General features: G+C 41.4%; 1 protein-coding gene across 10 annotated transcripts in view; it reads right to left on the bottom strand.

Annotated features, from left to right (window-relative positions):
• Positions 1-21,545, bottom strand: part of lrch3 (leucine rich repeats and calponin homology domain containing 3) — a 124,096-nt gene that overhangs the window by 35,612 nt on the left and 66,939 nt on the right. For 4 of the 10 annotated variants that reach the window (XM_033032107.1, XM_033032106.1, XM_033032115.1 and 1 more), the window contains exons 12-14: positions 18,102-18,263; positions 14,014-14,073; positions 2,380-2,460 (exon numbers count right to left, since the gene is read on the bottom strand). In XM_033032107.1, coding sequence (XP_032887998.1) covers positions 2,380-2,460; positions 14,014-14,073; positions 18,102-18,263 — 303 coding nt within the window. The remainder of the gene's footprint in view (positions 1-2,379; positions 2,461-14,013; positions 14,074-18,101; positions 18,264-21,545) is intronic. The other 6 variants (XM_033032114.1, XM_033032112.1, XM_033032108.1 and 3 more) reach the window with 5 other exon arrangements.

The raw sequence follows: 21,545 nt of genomic DNA, 5'->3' as shown, positions 1-21,545 counted from the left end.
CCAGCAGCACTCGATGTCACCATAATTCACTCTGCCATATAGATTTCTGAAACCCGATTAAAACAGAAATCACTTTTTTTGCGTTGCTCACATTATTTTCTTTCTTCTATCAACCATAGTTGTGAAGTTTTGATCCTCACCTAGGTGTTATTATCAGGAATATAATTTAAACTTAGTGGCAATCCTGAAGCAACATTATCATTGTCCTGGTTTCACAATGTTATTAATGTCAATATCTTTATGAAATTGTCAATTCAGGAAAGTGGGCAAAGTCTCGGGAACACTTCCCATCCTAGATCCTTAACCTTCACTTCATACTTTCCCTTTTCCCACCAGAATCAATTATCAAGACAAAATTATGAAGCACTAAACTTGATGAGTCTCTATACTTGTGTTGCGGGGAATTTATTATGACAACTTTTCTACTACTGACAGCATACCTGAGAAAAAATAATTAACTTTTGGAACAGATGGTACAGGCGGCAGAAATAACCTAAATCACTATCAAAGTTGAGTTTTGAACATCAGAATTTATCCTCTTCCAAACTTCAATGAATGTTTGCTCATTTTAAAATTACTAATATAGCTTTAAGAATATTTTGAAATCATTAAGACTGTTGTAGTATACTGAAAACCTTTAAACATTAGCACCCAAGTTCTTTAAGCATGCATATAAAAACAATTGCTGGTAACTCAGAGATTATCAGGAGGTCTCTTGTAACTAAACAAAACAGACACTTTACAATATCATACTTTGACTCTTCGATAAAATAAATAAGAAAGCTGCATGGATATATTTCTTTGCACACCAAATCCCCAAATCCACAGCAGAACAAGATATTGAGTTCTACATCTAAATCAATTGAAGATCAGTTTTTGGGGTGAATAATTCTGCCTAAATTCATTTCAGAGAATAATGGCTATCTTTGAATTCTCCCTGTGAAAAAACCCCAAATATAACAAGTTTATTTTTAGTGGTAGTGGCAACAATTGGCCTTTTTCATTATTTTGACGCATTTGTTTGTGCACAACTTACACAGGACACCGAGATGGTAGCTATGCCCCTTCGTACCAGTTAAGTAATTCAAATATTTCACTTCAGTTGAGATTGGGTCTTGTATCCATGTGGATTTGACAAGGCAACAAAACCTTTTCTCTGCATAATAAAACTGCAGATATTTTCTACAGATTAATACCTACCCCCTGGTCTAAGGAATGTCATCATTACATTTATGATCTGTTTAAAGAGGAGCTTCACGTACCGTTGAGGTCTCAGCATGAAGAGTTTTTCTATGTTAGCAACAGAGTGAGGGAATGAGAGAGAGTGAGAGTGAGAGAGAGAAAGAAAACAAGAGACAGATGAGAGGATAGCTTTTAGTACTTTTAGTACTTGGGATGGAATAATTGTTTAACAACAATGTAAAGATAAGTTAAGAGGCAATTAAGTCAGGATACATATTGCAAAGAAAGATCTGATGTACTATTCAATATTTTGAAATAAAGTTTATCTTGCTAATACTAACAAATGTAATTGTCAGGTAAGGGGATGGTGACAGGATTAATCCCTGATAAAATAAATGTCTAACACTATTTCTACTTCTACATTTCAGTTTGCACCCAATACAACACACACTGCCGAATGTAATTCTGCATTTCGCAGTAATGACATAACACATTTCCTTATAAAACAAAAATGATAATTAAAGGAAAATAATCTATAATTAGCAAGAAATCTGTTCAAAGAAAAGGATTACAAATTCTATATTAAAGAATATGAACATAATGTCTAACATCACATGTGTGGACACATTAAACTTCTGATCCAGAACCAGACATTTTATTGGTCACCAAGATAGAGAATCTTAAAAAATTTAGAACTTCAGGAAATATTTTCAAAATTCAACGATTTATAATTTCTGCTTATGCATTAGTGTGATAACTAGTGAAATTATTTAAATTTACAAATCAACTACATTGGGTAATGTAGAAATAAAAGATAGTTTTATCTCATGTCAGTTTTCACATGCAAATTGAGTCGGGTTTTTCACCAGCCCACTGAACAAGCTAACCAATTAAAATCTTCACATTTTGTATAAATTCACTACACTATTTGGATTGGTATTTTTCTAAATGTTGGAAGTTGTGTAATCATTTCATCCTTTCCTTATTTGCATTTCTCTCCAAGTTCATCAAAAAGAACATTTGGCAGACAGTATCATCTTCCTTTAACTTAATTATGTTCTGTTCATCTTTTTTTTATTTTTTTAAACAGTTTGTAAAGTTTGGTCTGGTGAACGAAGTCACCACTTCATGCAAAGAATGAAAAACAAAACTAAAATTTCTATAAAGCCACAAACTCCACACAAGCTGCGCAGTCACCTTGCTGTGAGAGCCAGGCCTCCGTTTAATGGTATTGGTGTTATTGTCAATCTCAAAGAAGAAGTGTGGTTCAAAGCCATTCTGTTACAGAGAGAAGCAGAGGAGAAAGCTTTAGGCATGATAGTCCAACAGTTACTTAAAAAAGTCAGCAAGGGTCAGCGTTGGGGATAGATGCCGAATACATTCTGGTTTATAACAATAATGTTTTTCCTGCTGAAGCTTGGTCCGTGATTAACGGACAACGACATGACAGTGCAAATAAAATGCTATCATGGGTCAGAATCAAAATAAACATCAATTGAACTTTTTTCCTAGATTTTAAGAAAATGGAAGTAAAAAAATCTACCAAAATTGCCTCATGCTAGTGAATCGATAATTATTGTTAATCCTGGAGAAAATCATTTAATATTATTGGTTAATAAAGTTAATAAGAAGGAATAAAATGCATTATTGACTTAACTACAATACTACTATAAGATGAACAACTTATTCATATAAATCTTACAACCAGGACAAACTCTAATGGACAGCCTTAGAATGAATTCAACTGCAAACCATGTATTGATCAAAAGATTTTGAGCAAAGGTAATACCACAACCATCTAGAATTCCAAAACGTTAAAAAATGCATGTTTTTGAAACAAAATGTACATGAATGGAAGTAAATAGTTTTTCCATATGTGGATGCCTCAGTGTGCGCTTGTAATCCTGAAATAAATTTTGGTTACATTAAAAAAAAATGTTTTAAGTAGTTAAGAACAATCAAGAAAAGAGCCGATTAATATGTTAGCAGCAGTGGTACATGACGTCTATCCCAAGGTCCCTTCATAACAGAGAAACAAAATCTCTTCTGTTCTACTCCTCATCACGGATTTCAATGTCACATTAATTACAGTAAACATCCATTGCTTTACCCAAGAACCATCCATATATTTTTGCAATAGAATGTCACAGTTATGGGGAAAGAGAGCTTAGGCTGATCTATTTTCCTTGGAGCCATTGCCTGAGAGGATACTGGACTCCCACAACATGTAATAAATATCTGCACTTCACCATGGTATGAAAGACCACAGAGCAAATGAGATCTATAGATGACTGGCAGTGGGCTGGTTGCTGTGCTGTACAACTCTGAGGTATGGTAATAGCAAGTATTTCAAAACACGCAGCTACTTATCTAATGCTTCACAAAAAGGAAAGTAAATTATTTGTACGGAAGGTTGTCAACAATCAGTTAAGTCAGAAGTGACAACAGGAGGTACAGGCACAACTGATGGTGGTAGGGACAAATAATTTATCATTAAGGGTCGGGCAGCTTTTGATAAAGATAAATTTGATCAATCATGAGCACATGTGGCCTGCTCTTCTACACATTCAGTGCAAAATCTCACCTTAATTTGAAATAATGCAAATATCCCATCCCATTTACAGCTACTGACTTTCCTGGTACATTTTGCAAAGCCGATGGTACATTTTGCAAAGCCACTACCTTCTGTGGTAGAGAATTTCACAGATTCACGACTCTCTGGGTGAAATTTTTTTTCCATATCTCAGTCGTAAATGGCATACCCCATCTTCTTAAACTGTAAACCTGATTCTGGACTCCCCCAACATCTGGAACATTTTTCGCAGTCACGGTGGCGCAGGGGGAGAGTTGCTGCCTTACAGCAAAATGAATCGCCGCAGACCCAGGTTCGATCCCCACTACGGGCGCTGTCTGTACGGAGTTTATACATTCTCCCCGTGACCTGCGTGGGTTTTCTCCGAGATCTTCGGTTTCCTCCCACATTCCAAAGACGTACAGGTTTGTAAGTTAATTGGCTTGATCAATTGACTTGATAAATGTAAAAATTGTCCAGTATAAAATTGTCCAACTTACAGTATAGTCCCTGGTGGACTCTTCGGAAGGTACAAGGTACAAGGTGCACCTAGCCTGTCCAATCTTTTAAGAATTTTATATGTTTCTATAAGATCCCCTCTCATGCTTCTCAATTCCAGTGAATACAAGCCTAGTCAACCCATTCTTTCATCATATGTCAGTTCCCCTATCCCGGCAATTAACCTATGAACCTACGCTGCACTCCCTCAATAGCAATAATGTCCTTCCTCAAATTGGAATACCAAAATTGAACACAATACTCCAGGTGCAGTCTCACCAGGCCCTGTACAACTGCAGAAGGACCTCCTTGCTCCGAAACACAAATCCTCTCGCAATGAAGGCCAACATGCCATTACCTTTCTATACTGCCTGCTGTACCTGCATGTTCTGCTTGCATTGAGCAGAAGGCCGATGGAATGACATCAGCTGTTTTGACAGCTTTGGGTGCACCTGCACCCATAGTCAGTGTCACGAACATCAGATTGGCCTTTGTGCAAGTGAGCATGCCAAAACCAATGGCCTCAGATAGAATCCAGGCCAGGTCCTCAGGACCTGCACAGACCAACTGGCAGGAATATTCACAGACATCTATAAACATTTGCTTCTCCATTCTGAGATACCTACCAGCAATAAATAGACCATTATCACCCGTGCCAAAAAAAACAAGGTAGCGTCCTTAATGGCTCCTGTCCAGTGGCTAGGACATCCATCATCATGAAGTGCTTTGAGAGGCTAGTCAAATTAACTCCAGCCTTCCAGACAGCCTTGACTTTCTGACCCATAGACCAGTGAGGATAGATGACAAAACATCCTGCACAATATTCTCAACACCAATGCCCCACAAGGATGTGTTCTCAACCTCTTAATATCTCCCTGTTGGCCTCCTCCTGCACCCCATTTTCTATGTTTTTATATTTCTAAGAGTCTGAGAAAAGTGAGAGTCTTTGGCTCAAGAATCTTCGGCGAGGAGGCCGAGGCAAGGTGGCTACACTAGATTGAAATTTGTGATTTTTGTCCACTGAAGAAATGGCAGGCATGTTGGTGCAGTGTGTTTCCTGCAGGATGTGGGAAGTCAGGGACACAGCTGGCGCTTCTGTAGACACCTGCAGAAATTGTGTCCAGGTGCAGCTCCTGAATGAACGTGTTGAGGAACTCGAGAAGCAGCTGGATGGCCTGCGGGCCATCCGGGAGAACGAGATTTTCGCGGATAGGACCTACAGTGAATTTGTCACGCCAAGGATACAGGAAGATCAAAGGTGTGTGTCTGGGAGAAAGGTGAATACCCGTGGAGTGCAGGAGACCCCAGTGGGTGAAGCCAAATGAAAACAAGTACACCCTTTTGGGAGCTGTCGGGGCAGCCGACACTTCCAGTCCAAGCGGCGGACAGGTCGGTGGCTCCAATTCTAGTGATAACACTCGACTGGCGAGACTGACGTCGGGCAGAGCTATAGTGGTGGGTGACTCCATTGTCCGAGGTGTGGACAGGAGATTCTGTGGCGGCAGGCGAGACTCGAGGTTGCCTCCCTGGTGCCAGGGTTTAAGATATCACAAACCGAGTTCAGAACATCCTCGAGAGTGAAGGTGAACAGCCGGAAGTAGTTGTGCACGTGGGCACAAACGACGTCGGGAAGAGGAAGGAGGTTCTGCAAAGCAAGTTTAGAGAGTCACTGAGGTCGACGTCAGGAAATCCTTCAGAGGGGTGAACCCTCGGAAAGCACCTGGACCTGATGGCATACCCGGTCGTGTTCTAAAAACACGTGTTCTCGAGTTTTTATAGCCATTTTCAACCTCTCACTTGTGAGGTCTGAGGTTCCCACCTGCTTTAAAAGGGCATCAATTAACCCAAGAAGAGCAAGGTGACGTGCCTCAATGACTATCGACCAGTGGCACTAACGTCGGTGGTGATGAAGTGCTTTGAGAGGTTGATCATGGCACAAATCAACTCCTACCTCGACAACAACCTGGACCCACTGCAGTTCGCTTACCGCCACAACAGATCAACGGTGGATGCGATCTCGCTGGCTCTCCACTCCGCTCTGGACCACTTGGACAACAAAAATTCATATGTCAGGCTGTTATTCATTGACTACAGCTCGGCATTTAACACAATCATTCCCTCCAAGCTGGTTACCAAACTCTCAGAACTGGGTCTCTGCGCATCCCTCTGCAATTGGATCCTCGACTTCCTCATTTATAGACCAGTCTGTCCGTATTGGTGGAAATGTATCAGCCTCGATAACAATCAGCATGGGAGCACCTCAAGGCTGCGTGCTCAGCCCCCTGCTGTACTCACTCTATACTCATGACTGCGTAGCCGGTCATAGTGCGAACTCCATCATCAAGTTTGCTGACGACACCACTGTTGTGGGACGTATCACTGATGGAGATGAGTCAGAGTATAGAAGTGAGATCAGCCGTTTGACCAAATGGTGCCAGCACAATAACCTGGCCCTCAACACCAGCAAAACCAAGGAACTGATTGTGGACTTTGGAAGGGGTAGGATGTGGACCCATAGTCCCGTTTATATCAACGGGTCGATGGTGGAGAGGGTCAAGAGCTTCAAATACCTGGGCGTGCATATCTCTGAAGATCTCTCATGGTTCGAGATCACGGATGCAATTATAAAGAAAGCACATCAGCGCCTCTACTTCCTGAGAAGATTACGGAGAGTCAGTATGTCAAGGAGGACTCTAACTTCTACAGGTGCACAGTGGAGAGCATGCTGACCGGTGGCATCGTGGCTTGGTTCGACAATTTGAGCGCCCTGGAGAGGAAAAGACTACAAAAAGTTGTAAACACTGCCCAGTCCATCATCGGCTCTGACCTCCCTACCATCGAGGGGATCTATCGCAGTCGCTGCCACAAAAAGGCTTCCAGCATCATCAAGGACCCACACCATCCTGGCCACTCACTCATCTCCCCGCTGCCTTCAGGTAGGAGGTACAGGAGCCTGAAATCTGCAACATCCAGGTTCAGGAATAGCCACTTCCCCACAGCCATCAGGCTATTAAGCTCACCTCAAACAAAACTCTGATCATTAATAGCCCATTGCACTTTATCTGTTTATTTATGTGTGTATATATATATTCATTGGTATATTGGTCACACTGATCAGTTCTGTTCTGTATTTATTTATGCCTACTATATTCTGTTGTGCTGAAGCAAAGCAAGAATTTCATTGTCCTATCTGGAACACATGATAATAAACGCTCTTGAATCTTGACTCTCTTGAATCTTGAATGTTAGGAAGAAGACCGAAAAGCAGGACTTCTAGGGTGGTTATCTCTGGATTGCATCCAGTACCTCGTGCTAGTGAGGGCAGGAACAGGGAGATAGGGGATCTGAATATGTGGCTGGGGGGCTGGTGCAGGGAGCAAGGATTTAGCTTTATAGACCACTGGGATCTCTTCTGGGGTAGGGGTGACCTGTACAAAAGGGACGGGTTACAACTTAACTCGGGGGTCGGCAACCTTGTTCTGCATAGGGGCCAGGACGCATGTCTGTGAGTAGATGGCGGGCCACATCTATCACGTGTACACGTGGATCCCGCCCCCATCCCACCCCGGTTGTCAGGCATCAATTCACGTGTTCACAGGTAGACAAAAATGCTGGAGAAACACAGCGGGTGAGGCAACCTCATGCAATCCTTGCATGTCTCATCCGCTGAGTTTCTCCAGCACTTTTGTCTACCTTCGATTTTTCCAGCATCTGCAGTTCTTCCTCAAACGTGTTCACAGAAGGAGCGCAGCCGTGCCGGCGGCTTTGCGCAGGATGCAGTACAGCCAGAGCTTGGCCGCTGCTCGGGGCGCCCGGCCGCTGTTCGGGGCGCCCGGTGGGCCGGATGACTACGGGGGGAAAATAAATACGCCTACGGGCTGGATGATTTTGGGTTACGGGCCGCAGGTTGCCGACCTCTGCCTTAACTCCAGCATGAGAAATCTAATACTTCTGGCAGGCAGGTTTGCTTGTGCTACACGTGTGGGTTCAAACTAAATAGTGGGGGAAGGGGGAGAGAAAGCTTGTAATTATAGACCAGTTTGCCCGACATCGGTGGAGGGAAAGATTCTGGAGGAGATTATAAGAGATGAAATTGTGGCACATTTGGATAGCAGTAACAGGATCGGTCCGAGTCAGCATGGATTTACAAAGGGGAAATCATGCTTGACTAATCTTCTGGAATTTTTTGAGGATGTAACTAGGAAAATGAACAAGGGAGAGTCCGTGGAAGTAGTGTACCTGGACTTTCAGAAAGCATTTGATAAGGTCCCACATAGGAGATTAGGGGGAAAAAATGGTATTGGTGGTAGAGTGCTGACATGGATAGAAAATTGGTTGGCAGACAAGAAACAAAGAGTAGGGATTAACGGGTCCCTTTCAGAATGGCAGGCAGTGACTAGGGGGTACCGCAAGGCTCGGTGCTGGGACCGCAGCTATTTGCAATATACATTAATGATTTAGATGAAGGGAGTAAAAGTAATATTAGCAAATTTGCAGCTGACACAAAGCTGGGTGGCAGTGTGAACTGTGAGGACGATGCTATGATGATGCAGGGTGACTTGGACAGGTTGGGTGAGTGGGCAGATGCATGGCAAATGCAGTTTAATGTGGATACATGTGAGGTCATCCACTTTGGATAATAATCTGCCTCCTAGAATAGAATTGCCTTTATTGTCAATTAAAGGTAATTCTATTCTAGGAGGCAGATTATTATCCAAAGTGGATGACTTTGGATAATAATCTGCCTCCTATACTCCTCCTCTTGTTATGAAGGCCAACATGCCATTCGCTTTCTTCACTGCCTGTTGTACCTGCATGCTTACTGTCAGTGATTGATGAACAAGGACCCCCAGATCTCGTTGTACTTCTCCTTTTCTCAACTTGACACAATTGAATTCTCCCAATTTTGCTAGCCCTTGCTGTCTCCTCCCCTTCCTTAACCCTCTAGCGGTCTCCTCCCACCCTCCCATCCGCCCGCCCTCGGGCTCCTCCTCCTCCTCCCCTTTTTCCTTCCTTCTTCCCCCCACCCCCCCATCAGTCTGAAGAAGGGTTTCGGCCCGAAACGTCGCCTATTTCCTTCGCTCCATAGATGCTGCTGCACCCGCTGAGTTTCTCCAGCAATTTTGTGTACCTCAGATAATAGGAAGGCAGATTGTTATCTGAATTGTGTCAAGTTGAGAAAAGGAGAAGTACAACGAGATCTGGGGGTCCTTGTTCATCAGTCACTGACAGTAAGCATGCAGGTACAACAGGCAGTGAAGAAAGCGAATGGCATGTTGGCCTTCATAACAAGGGGAGGAGTATAGGTGAAAATAGGTCCTTCTGCAGTTGTACAGGGCCCTATTGAGACCACACCTGGAGTATTGTGTGCAGTTTTGGTCTCTAAATTTGAGGAAGGACATTCTTGTTATTGAGATAGCGCAGCGTAGGTTCACAAGGTTAATTCCCGGGATGGCGGGACTGTCATATGTTGATAGAATGGAGCGACTGGGCTTGTATACTCTGGAATTTAGAAGGATGAGAGGAGATCTTATTGAAACATATACAATTATTAAGGGTTTGGACATGCTCGAGACAGGAAACATGGTCCCGAAGTTGGGGGAGACCAGAACCAGGGGCCACAGTTTAAGAATAAGGGGTAAGCCATTTAGAACGGAGATGAGGAAAAACTTTTTCACACAGAAGGTTGTGAATCTCTGGAATTCTCTGCCTCAGAAGGCAGAGGAGGCCAATTCTCTGGATGCTTTGAAGAGAGAGTTAGATAGAGCTCTTAAAGATAGCGGAGTCAGGGGGATATGGAGAGAAGGCAGGAACGGGGTACTGATTGTGGATGATCAGCCATGATGAAAGTGAAAGTAAGCATGCAGGTATAGCAGGCAGTGAAGAAAGCGAATGGCGTGTTGGCCTTTATAACAAGAGGAATCAAATATAGGGGCAAAGAGGTCCTTCTGCAGTTGTACATAGCCCTAGTGAGACCACAGTTTACGAATAAGGAGCAAGTCATTTAGAACGGAGACGTGGAAACACTTTTTCTCACAGAGAGTGGTGAGTCTGTGAAATTCTCTGCCTCAGAGGGCGGTGGAGGCATGTTTTCTGGATGCTTTCAAGAGAGAGCTAGATAGGGCTCTTAAAAATAGCCGAGTCAGGGAATATGGGGAGAAGGCAGGAACGGGATACTGATTGGGGATGATCAGCCATGATCACATTGAATGGCGGTGCTGGCTCGAAGGGCCAAATGGCCTACTCCTGCACCTACTGTCTATTGTCTCTCACTGTGAATGGCGGTGATGGCTCGAAGGGCCGAATTGGCCAACTCCTGTACCTATTGTCTATTGTCTTTCCTACCCCCCACCCCCACCCCCATTTGACTCCATCTACACTTCACTCCATGTCAGGAATGCAGCCAACATTATCAAGGACCTTTTTCACCCGGTTATTCTCTCTTGTCCACTCTCCTAACAGTTAGAAGATACAAAAACTTGAAAACAAGTGCCACCAGATCGAAGAACAGCTTCATTCCTGCTGTCATCAGACTATTGAATGGTCCTCCCACAGGCTGGTGTAGTGCTGATCTTCCAACCTACCGAATTGCGGACATTGAACCTTTTAACTCTAAATGTAACTCCACAAGGCTGGAGGGGGCGCTGTCCTGTGCATGGCTGCCCAGCCAGCAGCTGTCCGTCTTTTCATCTCTTTTTTTTAATTTTTAGTTAGTTAAAGTGTTTTTGTTCTGGAGGTTTAGACTTTTTTATGTGGGGGGTGGGGGGGGAAGGGGGAAACTATCTTTCAGGGTCCCTACCTGGTCGGAGAGGCAGCTTTTCTCCGGGCTGCAGTTTCGACCCGTCCTCGCGGCCTACCAGCGGGCCTGGAGCGGTGTTTCCTGTCGGGGACCGCCCAGAACCTCGGCTTCGGTGGCGGCACAGCGCTGGAGCGCTATCGTGGAGCGGAGCGGGCGATGCCTTGCCCGGGTCGCCGCGCTGGAGCTCCGGTGAGCTGAAGACCGCCGAGATAAACATCGCGGAGCTGCGGGTCTTTGGAGCGGCCAGCTGCGGCGCTGAACTTAAACATTGGGGGCCTGGGATCTCTCGATGAGATCGCCAGTGGTGGAGCTCCAACTGGCGCGGCCTTGTTGGCTTCGGAAGCGGCCGTTCCAGGGTTCCCATGCCGCCGAGAGGATTCTCCCGACGCCGGAGTACAATCATCCGGCGAGAACGGCCTGGAACATGGGGTCTCCTTAAAGGCAACTGTGGAGGCCTCAATAGGCCCGACTATGGGTGGACATGGGATGGGGACTGGACACTGTGCCTTCCCTCATAATGGGAACCATTGTGGGGGGATGTTTTTATGTTTAAATGTCTTTATTATTGTTATGTCTGTATTCTTTCTTTATGTGCTGCATGGCAAGAAGCATTTCACTACACCTAGGTGTATGTGACCAATAAAATAACCTTTTTTTTAAACATAATTTAGAAGCCGCAAATGTCAGAGCAGTAAACAAAAACCTAAGAAATGAAACTTAAATGACATCTCACTAAGTGTTGACCAATGAAGAATGAAAGCCTGTAAAATACAAAATCCCTTCCGAATTATAATTGATCAAACAATAACATTAAAAAATATGGTTAATTGAAATGGGAAAATAAATATTAAAAACTGTTAAAAACTACAATCAATCAATCAGACTGGAGATGGAAATATTCTATTGCAAGAAAACCCAAGCCAGAACCATTGAATAAGTAATTGAAGTCCATGCCAGCTATTGTACGGCTGTTGTATAAATTAACAATAAACAACAAGCACAGAACTGGGCAGTCCAATTACATATCTTATTCCAAACAGACATAAACATGCATCTCAACCATACCAGTAGACATTCCTTCGGTTAATATAGCGGATAGAATATCAGGCATGCACACAAAACATGACACAATTCCATGCCTCACGTTCCAGGCAAGATCAGTACAGTGTATTCACTACAGAGTCAAGACAGAATCAGGTAACAGTGAACAAATCACTTCCACGTAAAACTAATTAGAATAGCACAAACCACTTTGGTCTTTCCCAACTTTAATTTGTAATGTTCAGAAAATTTATGTAATTCCCACTTCCTCCACTTGGGCTATTTTGGAATGCAGTGCCAAATCAATTACGTGTCAATAGATGTGCATACAAAAGATTCATTTTCTTTCCAATAAACCACTTCTTAAATTATCTTTCAAGTAATAGGAATACATTATTAGTTCTTTCGATCACCAGCAAGAACTGTAGAAACCTTTCATTAAACAATTGATATACTTCAAAAAAACATTCAATTCTTGTCTGCATCAAAGCTAAAAGTGATATTGATTGACATAACCAAATCAACAATGTAAAATTAGGATATATTTACTGCTGGGGAAGAAATCTGTTGTCTATGTCCAGCAGGATTAGATGGACATTTTGTTGGATTTCTTTTTATTATTTTGGAATGTTAATACACAGCTTTCTCTTAATTGCTTGAGTGACCTTATCAACAGGGTTCAAGATTCTACCGAGTAGATCGTACACTTAATGCTCTTATTGCCATTTCTATTCTACATTCCTCTAATGCAATTCATTGTCTAAGGTCAAAACAACTGTACCTCTCCCCCTTTGTTTTGGTGATCCTCATGATACAAAGCACAACATTTAGTTTTCAAGTAAGAATGTTACTTCACTACCTGAAAAAAGTGGTTTCACTGAGATATTCAACATATTCCTTTGAAAGGTCAATGAGGATGTGAGGCATCAAAAGTCAAATTGGATTGCTCATCCAACACCAAAATATGGGTTAAACTAAGGTGAAGATTTGAAAACCACTATGTAACAAAACCTATGACAGAGACACTTGTTAAGGATTCCCATTTAGCAAATCTACTCTGTGAGAAGATCAACACAACAAAACATCAGCCGTGAAATGGTGCATCTAAGAATTACCGATTTTCTTGTTTCAGTTTTAATACATTATCCAGGATCACTAATGTCATTTTTTTTCATTGAGATGAGGATGTGATAATTAGCACACAGTGTTAACATTACCTTTGATTTTAAGTATGCAATATGGTACACTGCTCACAATGGACAGAACAACCGCAGCCATTCAAATTATACTTATCTGTTCTACAACCTTCTTCATTCACTAATAAAGCTGGCAACTGAAAGTCTTTTGGTCCCAGGACCTGGATCACGAGAAACTAAATGAGGCTGAATAAATTGATTGCAACTAATTACAGACTGATGGATGATAGAATGTTCATGTGATCTTAGAAAAGCCAGGAGTCAAAAGTCAAGAGAGAATGGTGGGGAAAAGAGTGCAGTGCGACACTCAACTTCCGACTCATCGCACTTTTACTTTGTCCGTGGTCCATCACTTTAAATGTGATCTAGTAACAGAAGAGCACTACAATAGAAACACAACAGTGCAACTACTTCTCTTCCACTCAAGGACCTGTTATCTTTATGCCAAATTTCAATGCACGATAAAAAGCTTATTTTATTTATTTGCCTTGCTTTTAAAGTTAAGTACTTTATTAACAACTTGAAAAGTATAAGTTTTTCATAATTGAGAGAGAACTCCTGTTTAAATATCTTCTCAATGATGTACACCAGTGATGGAAAACAGGGATTTTTTTCTGTGGATTGTGCTATTCAGTCAAACTAGCTGAAAAATTGCATGGCATGCCATTCCCATAATCTAAACTTCTATTACAATTACAGGCTAATCCATGCACGTAAACTCTTACCACTAATAAGGCGCTATCATCTGTGTGCTGACACCGTCTGATAGGAAAATGTTTGGGGAGCTGGGGAAGGGTAATGGAGAGAGATATGAATACACATAAAGACCACATATACTCTTAATACTCAGTTAACAGTTATTGATTTTGGAATTTAATCAGTTGTAGAAAATTAAACTGTGCATCTCGTCTAATAATTTACATTACCGCGACTGTTCAGAATTTACACAAACCATTACTCATACACTCCAAGTTGTAAATTCCTCAGGTCCAGATAAACAGCTTAATTCATCAAACTGCTTATATTATAGTATGTATGTGTAAAAGAACTGCAAAACATGGCATCACCCAATTTGTGAAAGAAAGAAAGCCAGTGTGGTATAATTGAAAAGTAAACATTTTTTAACAGCATAGAATGTTAATCACTAACTTATTACTGAAAAAAGGTTTACTCATGAAACATGCTTTTGTTGGGTCATTTAGCTTTAGACACACAACCCACCAATAAGAAAGCAACAGGAGATACTAAGAGCATCTCAAAACCAACTGTTTGGAAAAATCCAGAATTAGACAAACCTATACTTATTGTTCTTATTAGAAACATAGAAACTAGGTGCAGGAGAAGGCCATTCGGCCCTTCGAGCCAGCACTGCCATTCATTGTGATCATGGCTGATCGTCCCCTATCAATAACCCGTGCCTGCCTTCTCCCCATATCCCTTGAAACCACTAGCTCCTAGAGCTCTATCTAACTCTCTCTTAAATCCATCCAGTGACTTGGCCTCCACTGCCCTCTGTGGCAGGGAATTTCATAAATTCACAACTCTCTGGGTGAAAAAGTTTTTTCTCACCTCAGTCTTAAATTACCTCCCCTTTATTCTAAGACTGTGTCCCCTGGTTCTGGACTCGCCCAACATTTGGAACATTTTTCCTGCATCTAGCTTGTCCAGTTCTTTTATAATTTTAGATGTTTCTATAAGATCCCCCTCATCCTTCTAAACTCCAGTGAATACAAGCCTAGTCTTTTCAATCTTTCCTCATATGACAGTCCCGCCATCCCAGGGATCAATCTCGTGAACCTACTGCTTCAATCACAAGGATGTCGTTCCTCAAATTAGGAGACCAAAACTGTACACAATACTCCAGATGTGGTCTCACCAGAGCCCTATACAACTGCAGAAGAACCTCTTTACTCCTATACTGAAATCCTCTTGTTATGAAGGCCAACATTCCATTAGCTTTCTTCACTGCCTGCTATACCTGTAAGCCAACTTTCAGTGACCGGTGTACAAGGACACCCAGGTCTCGCTGCACCTCCCCCTTACCTAACCTAACCCCATTGAGATAATAATCTGCCCCCTTGTTTTTGCCGCCAAAGTGGATAACCTCACATTTATCTATATTATACTGCATCTGCCACGCATCTGCCCACTCACTCAACCTGTCCAGGTCACCCTGCAGCCTGCTAACATTCTCTTCACAGCTCACACTGCCACCCAGCTTTGTGTCATCCGCAAACTTGCTAGTGTTGTTCCTAATTCCCTCTCCCAAATCATTAATATATATGGTAAATAGTTGCGGCCACAACACCGAGCATTGCGGCACGCCACTCGCCATTGCCTGCCATTCTGAAAAGGACCCGTTCATTCCTACTCTTTGCTTCCGGTCTGCCAACCAATTTTCTATTCATGTCAACACCCTACCCCCAATACCATGTGCTCTAATTTTCTGTTACAATTATTCTGTTATCCTCGTGTACTTACAGGAAAAGGTATAAACAGTTGGAAATTTGTTGCAGATATTGAAGCTGATGTACAAAACATAACTGAATTTAGTAACACATGTTTATGTTGAATGAATGCCAACATATATTGTTACAATGTTGATCGAGATCTGTATGGTTTCAATCAACCTAATTAAATTTGTTAGTTCTAACTACATCTGGGTAAAATAGTCTATGGGATACAAAAGAGATGAAACCTTACGACTAACTGGTTGTGTTCTGATCTTCCAACTAGTTCAAAGACAATTGAGGGGGAAATGCAGCAACTTTGTCTAAAAGGATGGAACTTTCAAAAGTTACAATTTAAGGTAGTAATTGGGATGCGCAGTGGAATTATGTGATACATTGCCTCTATTTCTGTTCCATCAACAAAGAGGCAATTATTTGCATTCTTTTAACTTTGAAAATGATATTATCTTTGAACAATTGTACAAATAAACTGTCAATATTGACAAGAAAAAACATATTCTTAACAATGATATTATGTTATTGAAGAGCTGGTATTTTTAGGATCAGATCTATGACAGGAAACCTCCACATTGATTTCTGGTTTGTTATAAGTAGATATTGAAGTATCCTTGAACATGATTTTAAAATGAAGTACTTCACAGGAGTACAGGGAGAGGGATGATTTAGTTGGACACAACAATCACATTGTATCCTTTTCCTTTATACATAGTTCAGGATGATGCTGTATTTGAAGTTTGAACTGAATGATTTGGTGAAACTACATGCATTTACAGCAGAGGGTCAGCAAACGTCAGCAGTCACTCTATTCTCTAATATCCATCTACACCTGCACAGAGACTTACATCACTGTGAATGCTGTTTGAAGGATTCTATTTCTGAGGGCTCTCGCCACTCGTTTTCTGCAGGGAGATGGAGCACACACACTATGACTTTAACTGCATTCCTAAAGATGATGTTTAAATGGCACCACAGTAAATCACACAATCATGGGCTTTATTTGCAAACGCAAATGAATGGTAAGTAAGCCAGTCGCATTAAACTCTCACAACAATGATTCCATCTTTTAGCTGCACCTTATCGCTGTGACCCACAAGAAAATGATATAGACAATCGACAATAGACAATAGGTGCAGGAATAGGCTATTCGGCCCTTCGATGTGATCGACATTCAATGTGATCATGGCTGATCATCGCCAATCAGTACCCCGTTCCTGCTTTCTCCCCATTTCCCCTGACTCCGCTATCTTTAAGAGCCCTATCTAGCTCTCTCTTAAAAGTATCCAGAGAACCGGCCTCCACCGCCCTCTGAGGCAGAAAATTCCACAGACTCACAACCCTCTGTGTGAATTTTTACTTGATCAACTGGTGTGAGTTGAAAAAACTTGAAAACTTGAACTGGCGTGAAAAACTTGAATATTACTTGAACAACGAGTGCCATCGAATGAGGTTTTGTTGACACATGTAGAGCAACTTCATCTGAACAACATTTGGGATGGGATCATGCTAATACTGGGCATTATGTACAGTATGCACAGCTGAACAAACAAATACAGGGTTATTAAAAAGAGGCTAACATTGTACTACAAACATCTTGTAATGGCATCAACATCTGAGAATTTTCTTCAGTAATGAACAATGCTTGCAATCAACAATATTTTCAATATTGAATTTCAGGAACAGTGTTTGGATGGAGAGCACCAGTACAATCCGTACAATTGAAAATTTAACTTTCCAGACTTTAAGATTTTGCTAGAATTAGTGTAGTAGAGCCATACAGATATATTAGATTGATTCCTACATTATTTGGTTAATCTGCAGCATGGTCAGAACAATGTTGTTCCATTTGGACCCCAAATTGATAGAGAAACCCCTGAAAGTGTTGCAATAGGTATACATTGGCACTCAGAAATGTATTCCCTTCCAATTGGCTTCTTAAGGAAGATGAGAGTATACATTTCAGTTAAGTTTTAAAAATCAAATAACATGGTGACATAAATTTATTATTTTTTTAAAATCACTTGGAGGAGACATTGGTACAGGTGATGAAATAGAATTACATTAAAAAAAACATGCCCTGCTGTGGCTGATGCAACTTAAATTCATCTGGATTTAGCTGCACTAAATTTAAGATAATCAGACAAAGAGTTTCAGTCTGCTCTGCTATTTAAGTTTCTGAATTTCAAAAGTAAGAGAATTAGGACAAAAAAGGTCAAAATATGGTAGGAAAATCAAGCAGAACTACTAATTATCTCTTTGATAAAGTAACAAGGTCAGTAATATTCTGCCATATCTGGAATAATACAATTGGATTGTAATCGTATGCTTAAAATGTTAATGCTTACTCTCACAAAGTCAAGGGCTGCTTCTTTTTCTATTTGTTTGGTGTGGATTCGCTCCTCTTCATATTGTTCAGCTGCAATTTGTGCCTCTCTCCTGGTCCGTTCCACCAGTAGTTGCTCACGCCTTCTCTGCAACTCAAACTCTGTGCAGCCAGCATGAGAAGTCTAATAACAAAAACATTGAAACCATTTTATCTGTTCATCCAAATATAATTTTCAGATGAAAAATTATTTCTAAAATATTAGGTTTCAGTTGCCAAATAAACAAATAGTTTAAGTTTGAGCAATAATACTCATTCTATAAAAGGCAATTTTGGAAGTCCGACTTTAAAAAAAAAAGATTGTTGATCCATGCAAGACAATTTTATTTTCATTTGTGTTTCTTCTTGATTTAAAAGTAAAAGTTGTGCTTCTTTGGGTTCCTTAACTGTAATGTTCACAATGCAACCTGTTGTTTGCTCGCCTCAAATAGTAAGAACCAGAGCAGAACAGCAATTCCCTGGGCCTCCTCCAATGCCAGAGAGGAGCCTGAGCCTCCTCCATTGCCAGAGTGGACCGCATGCAAATTAGAGGAACAGCACCTCATATACCGCTTGGGTAACTTACAACCCAATGGTATGGATGTTGAATTCTCTAGTTTTAAGTAACTTCTACTATCACGCTCCTCTCGTTCCCCCTTCCTCCACCCTAATTGTTTTACCAGTTCCACAGTTCACTACATTGGATCCCTCTTGAGATCACACCTGCCTGAGGTCATTTGTTTCCAGCCCCAATTGGTCCTCGTCTTTTCTCGCTTCCACCGCTTCACCCCCCCCCACCCCAACTCCCTACTTTCAGTCTGAAGAAGGGTACATACATAAAGCCGAACAATGAAAGAAACTTCAAATATCCTTCACTAATAAAATGTACTAAGTTCAGATTTTATTAATAAATGCTAGTGGTTCCAAGTGAAATGGTTTGGTGCTGGATTCCCCGTGACGCTTAGATTGTCTTATTTTATGAACAATGAAGTGTTTACTTGCAGCAGCAGCAGCAGCAGCAGCAGCAGCACAACAGGTATAAACAAAATAGTCAATAAATATAATAAACAAAAACTCAATACAGTGCAAAAACAAAACAAAGACCAAAGTCTCTAGTACAACCCAGGCAGTTAGTAGTTCGGACAACACTTCACCTTGCTAACAAGTCCCCGAGTTTAACTGGTGCAGACATGATAAATAAATAAAATAGTAGGAGTGTGCGATTGGCTCTGCAGAGCTAGTCTACCATTCATCAAGATCATGATTGATCATTTATCTCATTTCTTTCCTGCATTATTCCCATATGCCTTGATCTGTATTCTCCATCACTCTGTTCAATATACTCAGCAGCTTCCTCCACAGGTTTCCTGAGGTGAGGATCCCAAAGATTCACCACCCTCTAGTTAAAGAAAATTCTACTTATCAGTTTTCAATCACTGGCCCCCTTTTTTGTGACTGAGACTATCTTGGTTCTAGTCAGCCCAGCCAAAGGAATCTCCATCCCCATACGTACCCAATCTAGTCCAGTAGCAATTTTGTATGCCTCATTGAAATTAGCTCCCAATTATGTAAACTAAAGTGTATAACTCAGCCTTCTCAATCTCTCCCCATAAAACAAGTCCTCCATCGCAGGAATTAATCTGATGATTCTTGCCTGGATAAAGTGGATGTAGAGTTAATGTTTTTACTAGTGGGAGAGTCTAGGATCAGAGGCTATGGCCTCAGAATAAAAGGACATACCTTTAGAAAGGAGATGAGGAGGAATTTATTTAGTCAGAGGATAGTGAATCTGTGGAATTCCTTGCCACAGATGGCTGTGTTAATAGATTAGCTAAGTCAATAGATAATTTTTAAGATGGGTGATTGATAGATTCTTGATTAGTATGGGTGTCAGCGGTAATGGGAAGAAGGCAGGAGAATATGGTTGAGGGGGAAAGATAGATCAGCCATGACTGAATGGCAGAGCAGACTTGATGAGCAGAATGGCCGAATGCTGCTCCTACAACTTATGAACTTATCTTCGATGAACAACTTCTATCACAAATATATCTTATGTAGGAAGATGAGAGTTTCTTATGTAGGAAGATGAGAGTTATACAGTTGTAGTCAGATGCGGTCTCACCAAAGCCTCAAATACTTCAGCAAACACATATACTCAAATCAACTTGCAATAAAAAACAATCTATTGTTTGCTTGGATAACAGATAGCTGTAAACATAGAAAATGCTGGAGTAACTCAGCAGGTTAGGCAGCATCTCTGGAGAACATGGATAGGTAATGTTTCGGGTCAGGACCCTTTTTCAGGCCAATTGTGGTGGTGGGGGAGGGGAAAGAAAGCTGGAGGACGAGGGGCAGGACAAAGCCTGGTACGTGATAAGTGGAAGATAGACACAAAATGCTGGAGTAACTAAGCGGGACAGGCAGCACCCCTGGAGAGAAGGAATGGGTGACGTTTTGGGTCGAGACCTTTCTTCAGACTGAGATCAGTCAGCTGAGTTACTCCAGCATTTTGTGTCTATCTTCGATTTAAACCCGCATCTGCAGTTCTTTCCGACACATGATACGTGGATAGAGGTGAGGGGGTGGGCAGGGAGAAGGTTTTGTTAGGCAGATAGTTGGACACAGGCTAGAGATAAAAAAGACAAAAAAGACAAAAAAGACATTTGGATAGCCAATGTGCACATTGTGAAGCCAGAAGAATGACTATAGGTGGAAGGAGCAAAATGAGTGCGAGTTCAGGTGGAGCACAGGGATGAGACTGGGAAGGGACGAAAAATGGTGTAGTTCTTGCACAAGGGCACCCAGGTCCCCTTGAATACAAACATCATTCCAATTACTCACTCACTACCAACCATTAAAAAAAAAATTAATGCTAAGTTCTTCAAGTTCCTCATTCATACCAAACCTGGAATTCTCCACTATTTGTGGGAAGTTTACACCGTCACCCTCTGCAGAGACAGCCACAGAATATTTGTTTAATATCTCTGCTATTTCCTACTTCTCCAATTAATTTGGCCCGTCTCCTTTTGGGATCAACGTAAACTATTTTTACCTATGTATCTATAAAAAATGCCGCATTTTGTATTGTTCTTCACAATGTTACTCTCATGTCTTTCTTTCCATTTCCTTATCAATGCCATTGACCCCCTTTGTTGAATTCTGATTTTTTTCCTCCCCAATTTGCACATAATAAATCGGTAATAATTTGCCCATAATAAATAATCTGGTATCATTTTTTATTATTTTTCATTTATTTATTATGTTTCTCAATCTGCGACATAACCCAGTTGTCAAAGAAGCTTTTCAGGGGTACAGCTTTGGGCCAGCAAGGAATATCCACGCCACCTAGACCATATATGTTTAGGTGCATGGTCACCATGAGTGATGGGCTTATGGCATCAATGGCATGCTAAAATAACTTGCACTA

This window comes from Amblyraja radiata, chromosome 13, assembly GCF_010909765.2.
Source record: "Amblyraja radiata isolate CabotCenter1 chromosome 13, sAmbRad1.1.pri, whole genome shotgun sequence".
Classification (NCBI taxonomy): domain Eukaryota; kingdom Metazoa; phylum Chordata; class Chondrichthyes; order Rajiformes; family Rajidae; genus Amblyraja; species Amblyraja radiata.
Note: the sequence above shows the minus strand (reverse complement) of the source record. Positions and strands in the feature narration are given on the sequence as shown.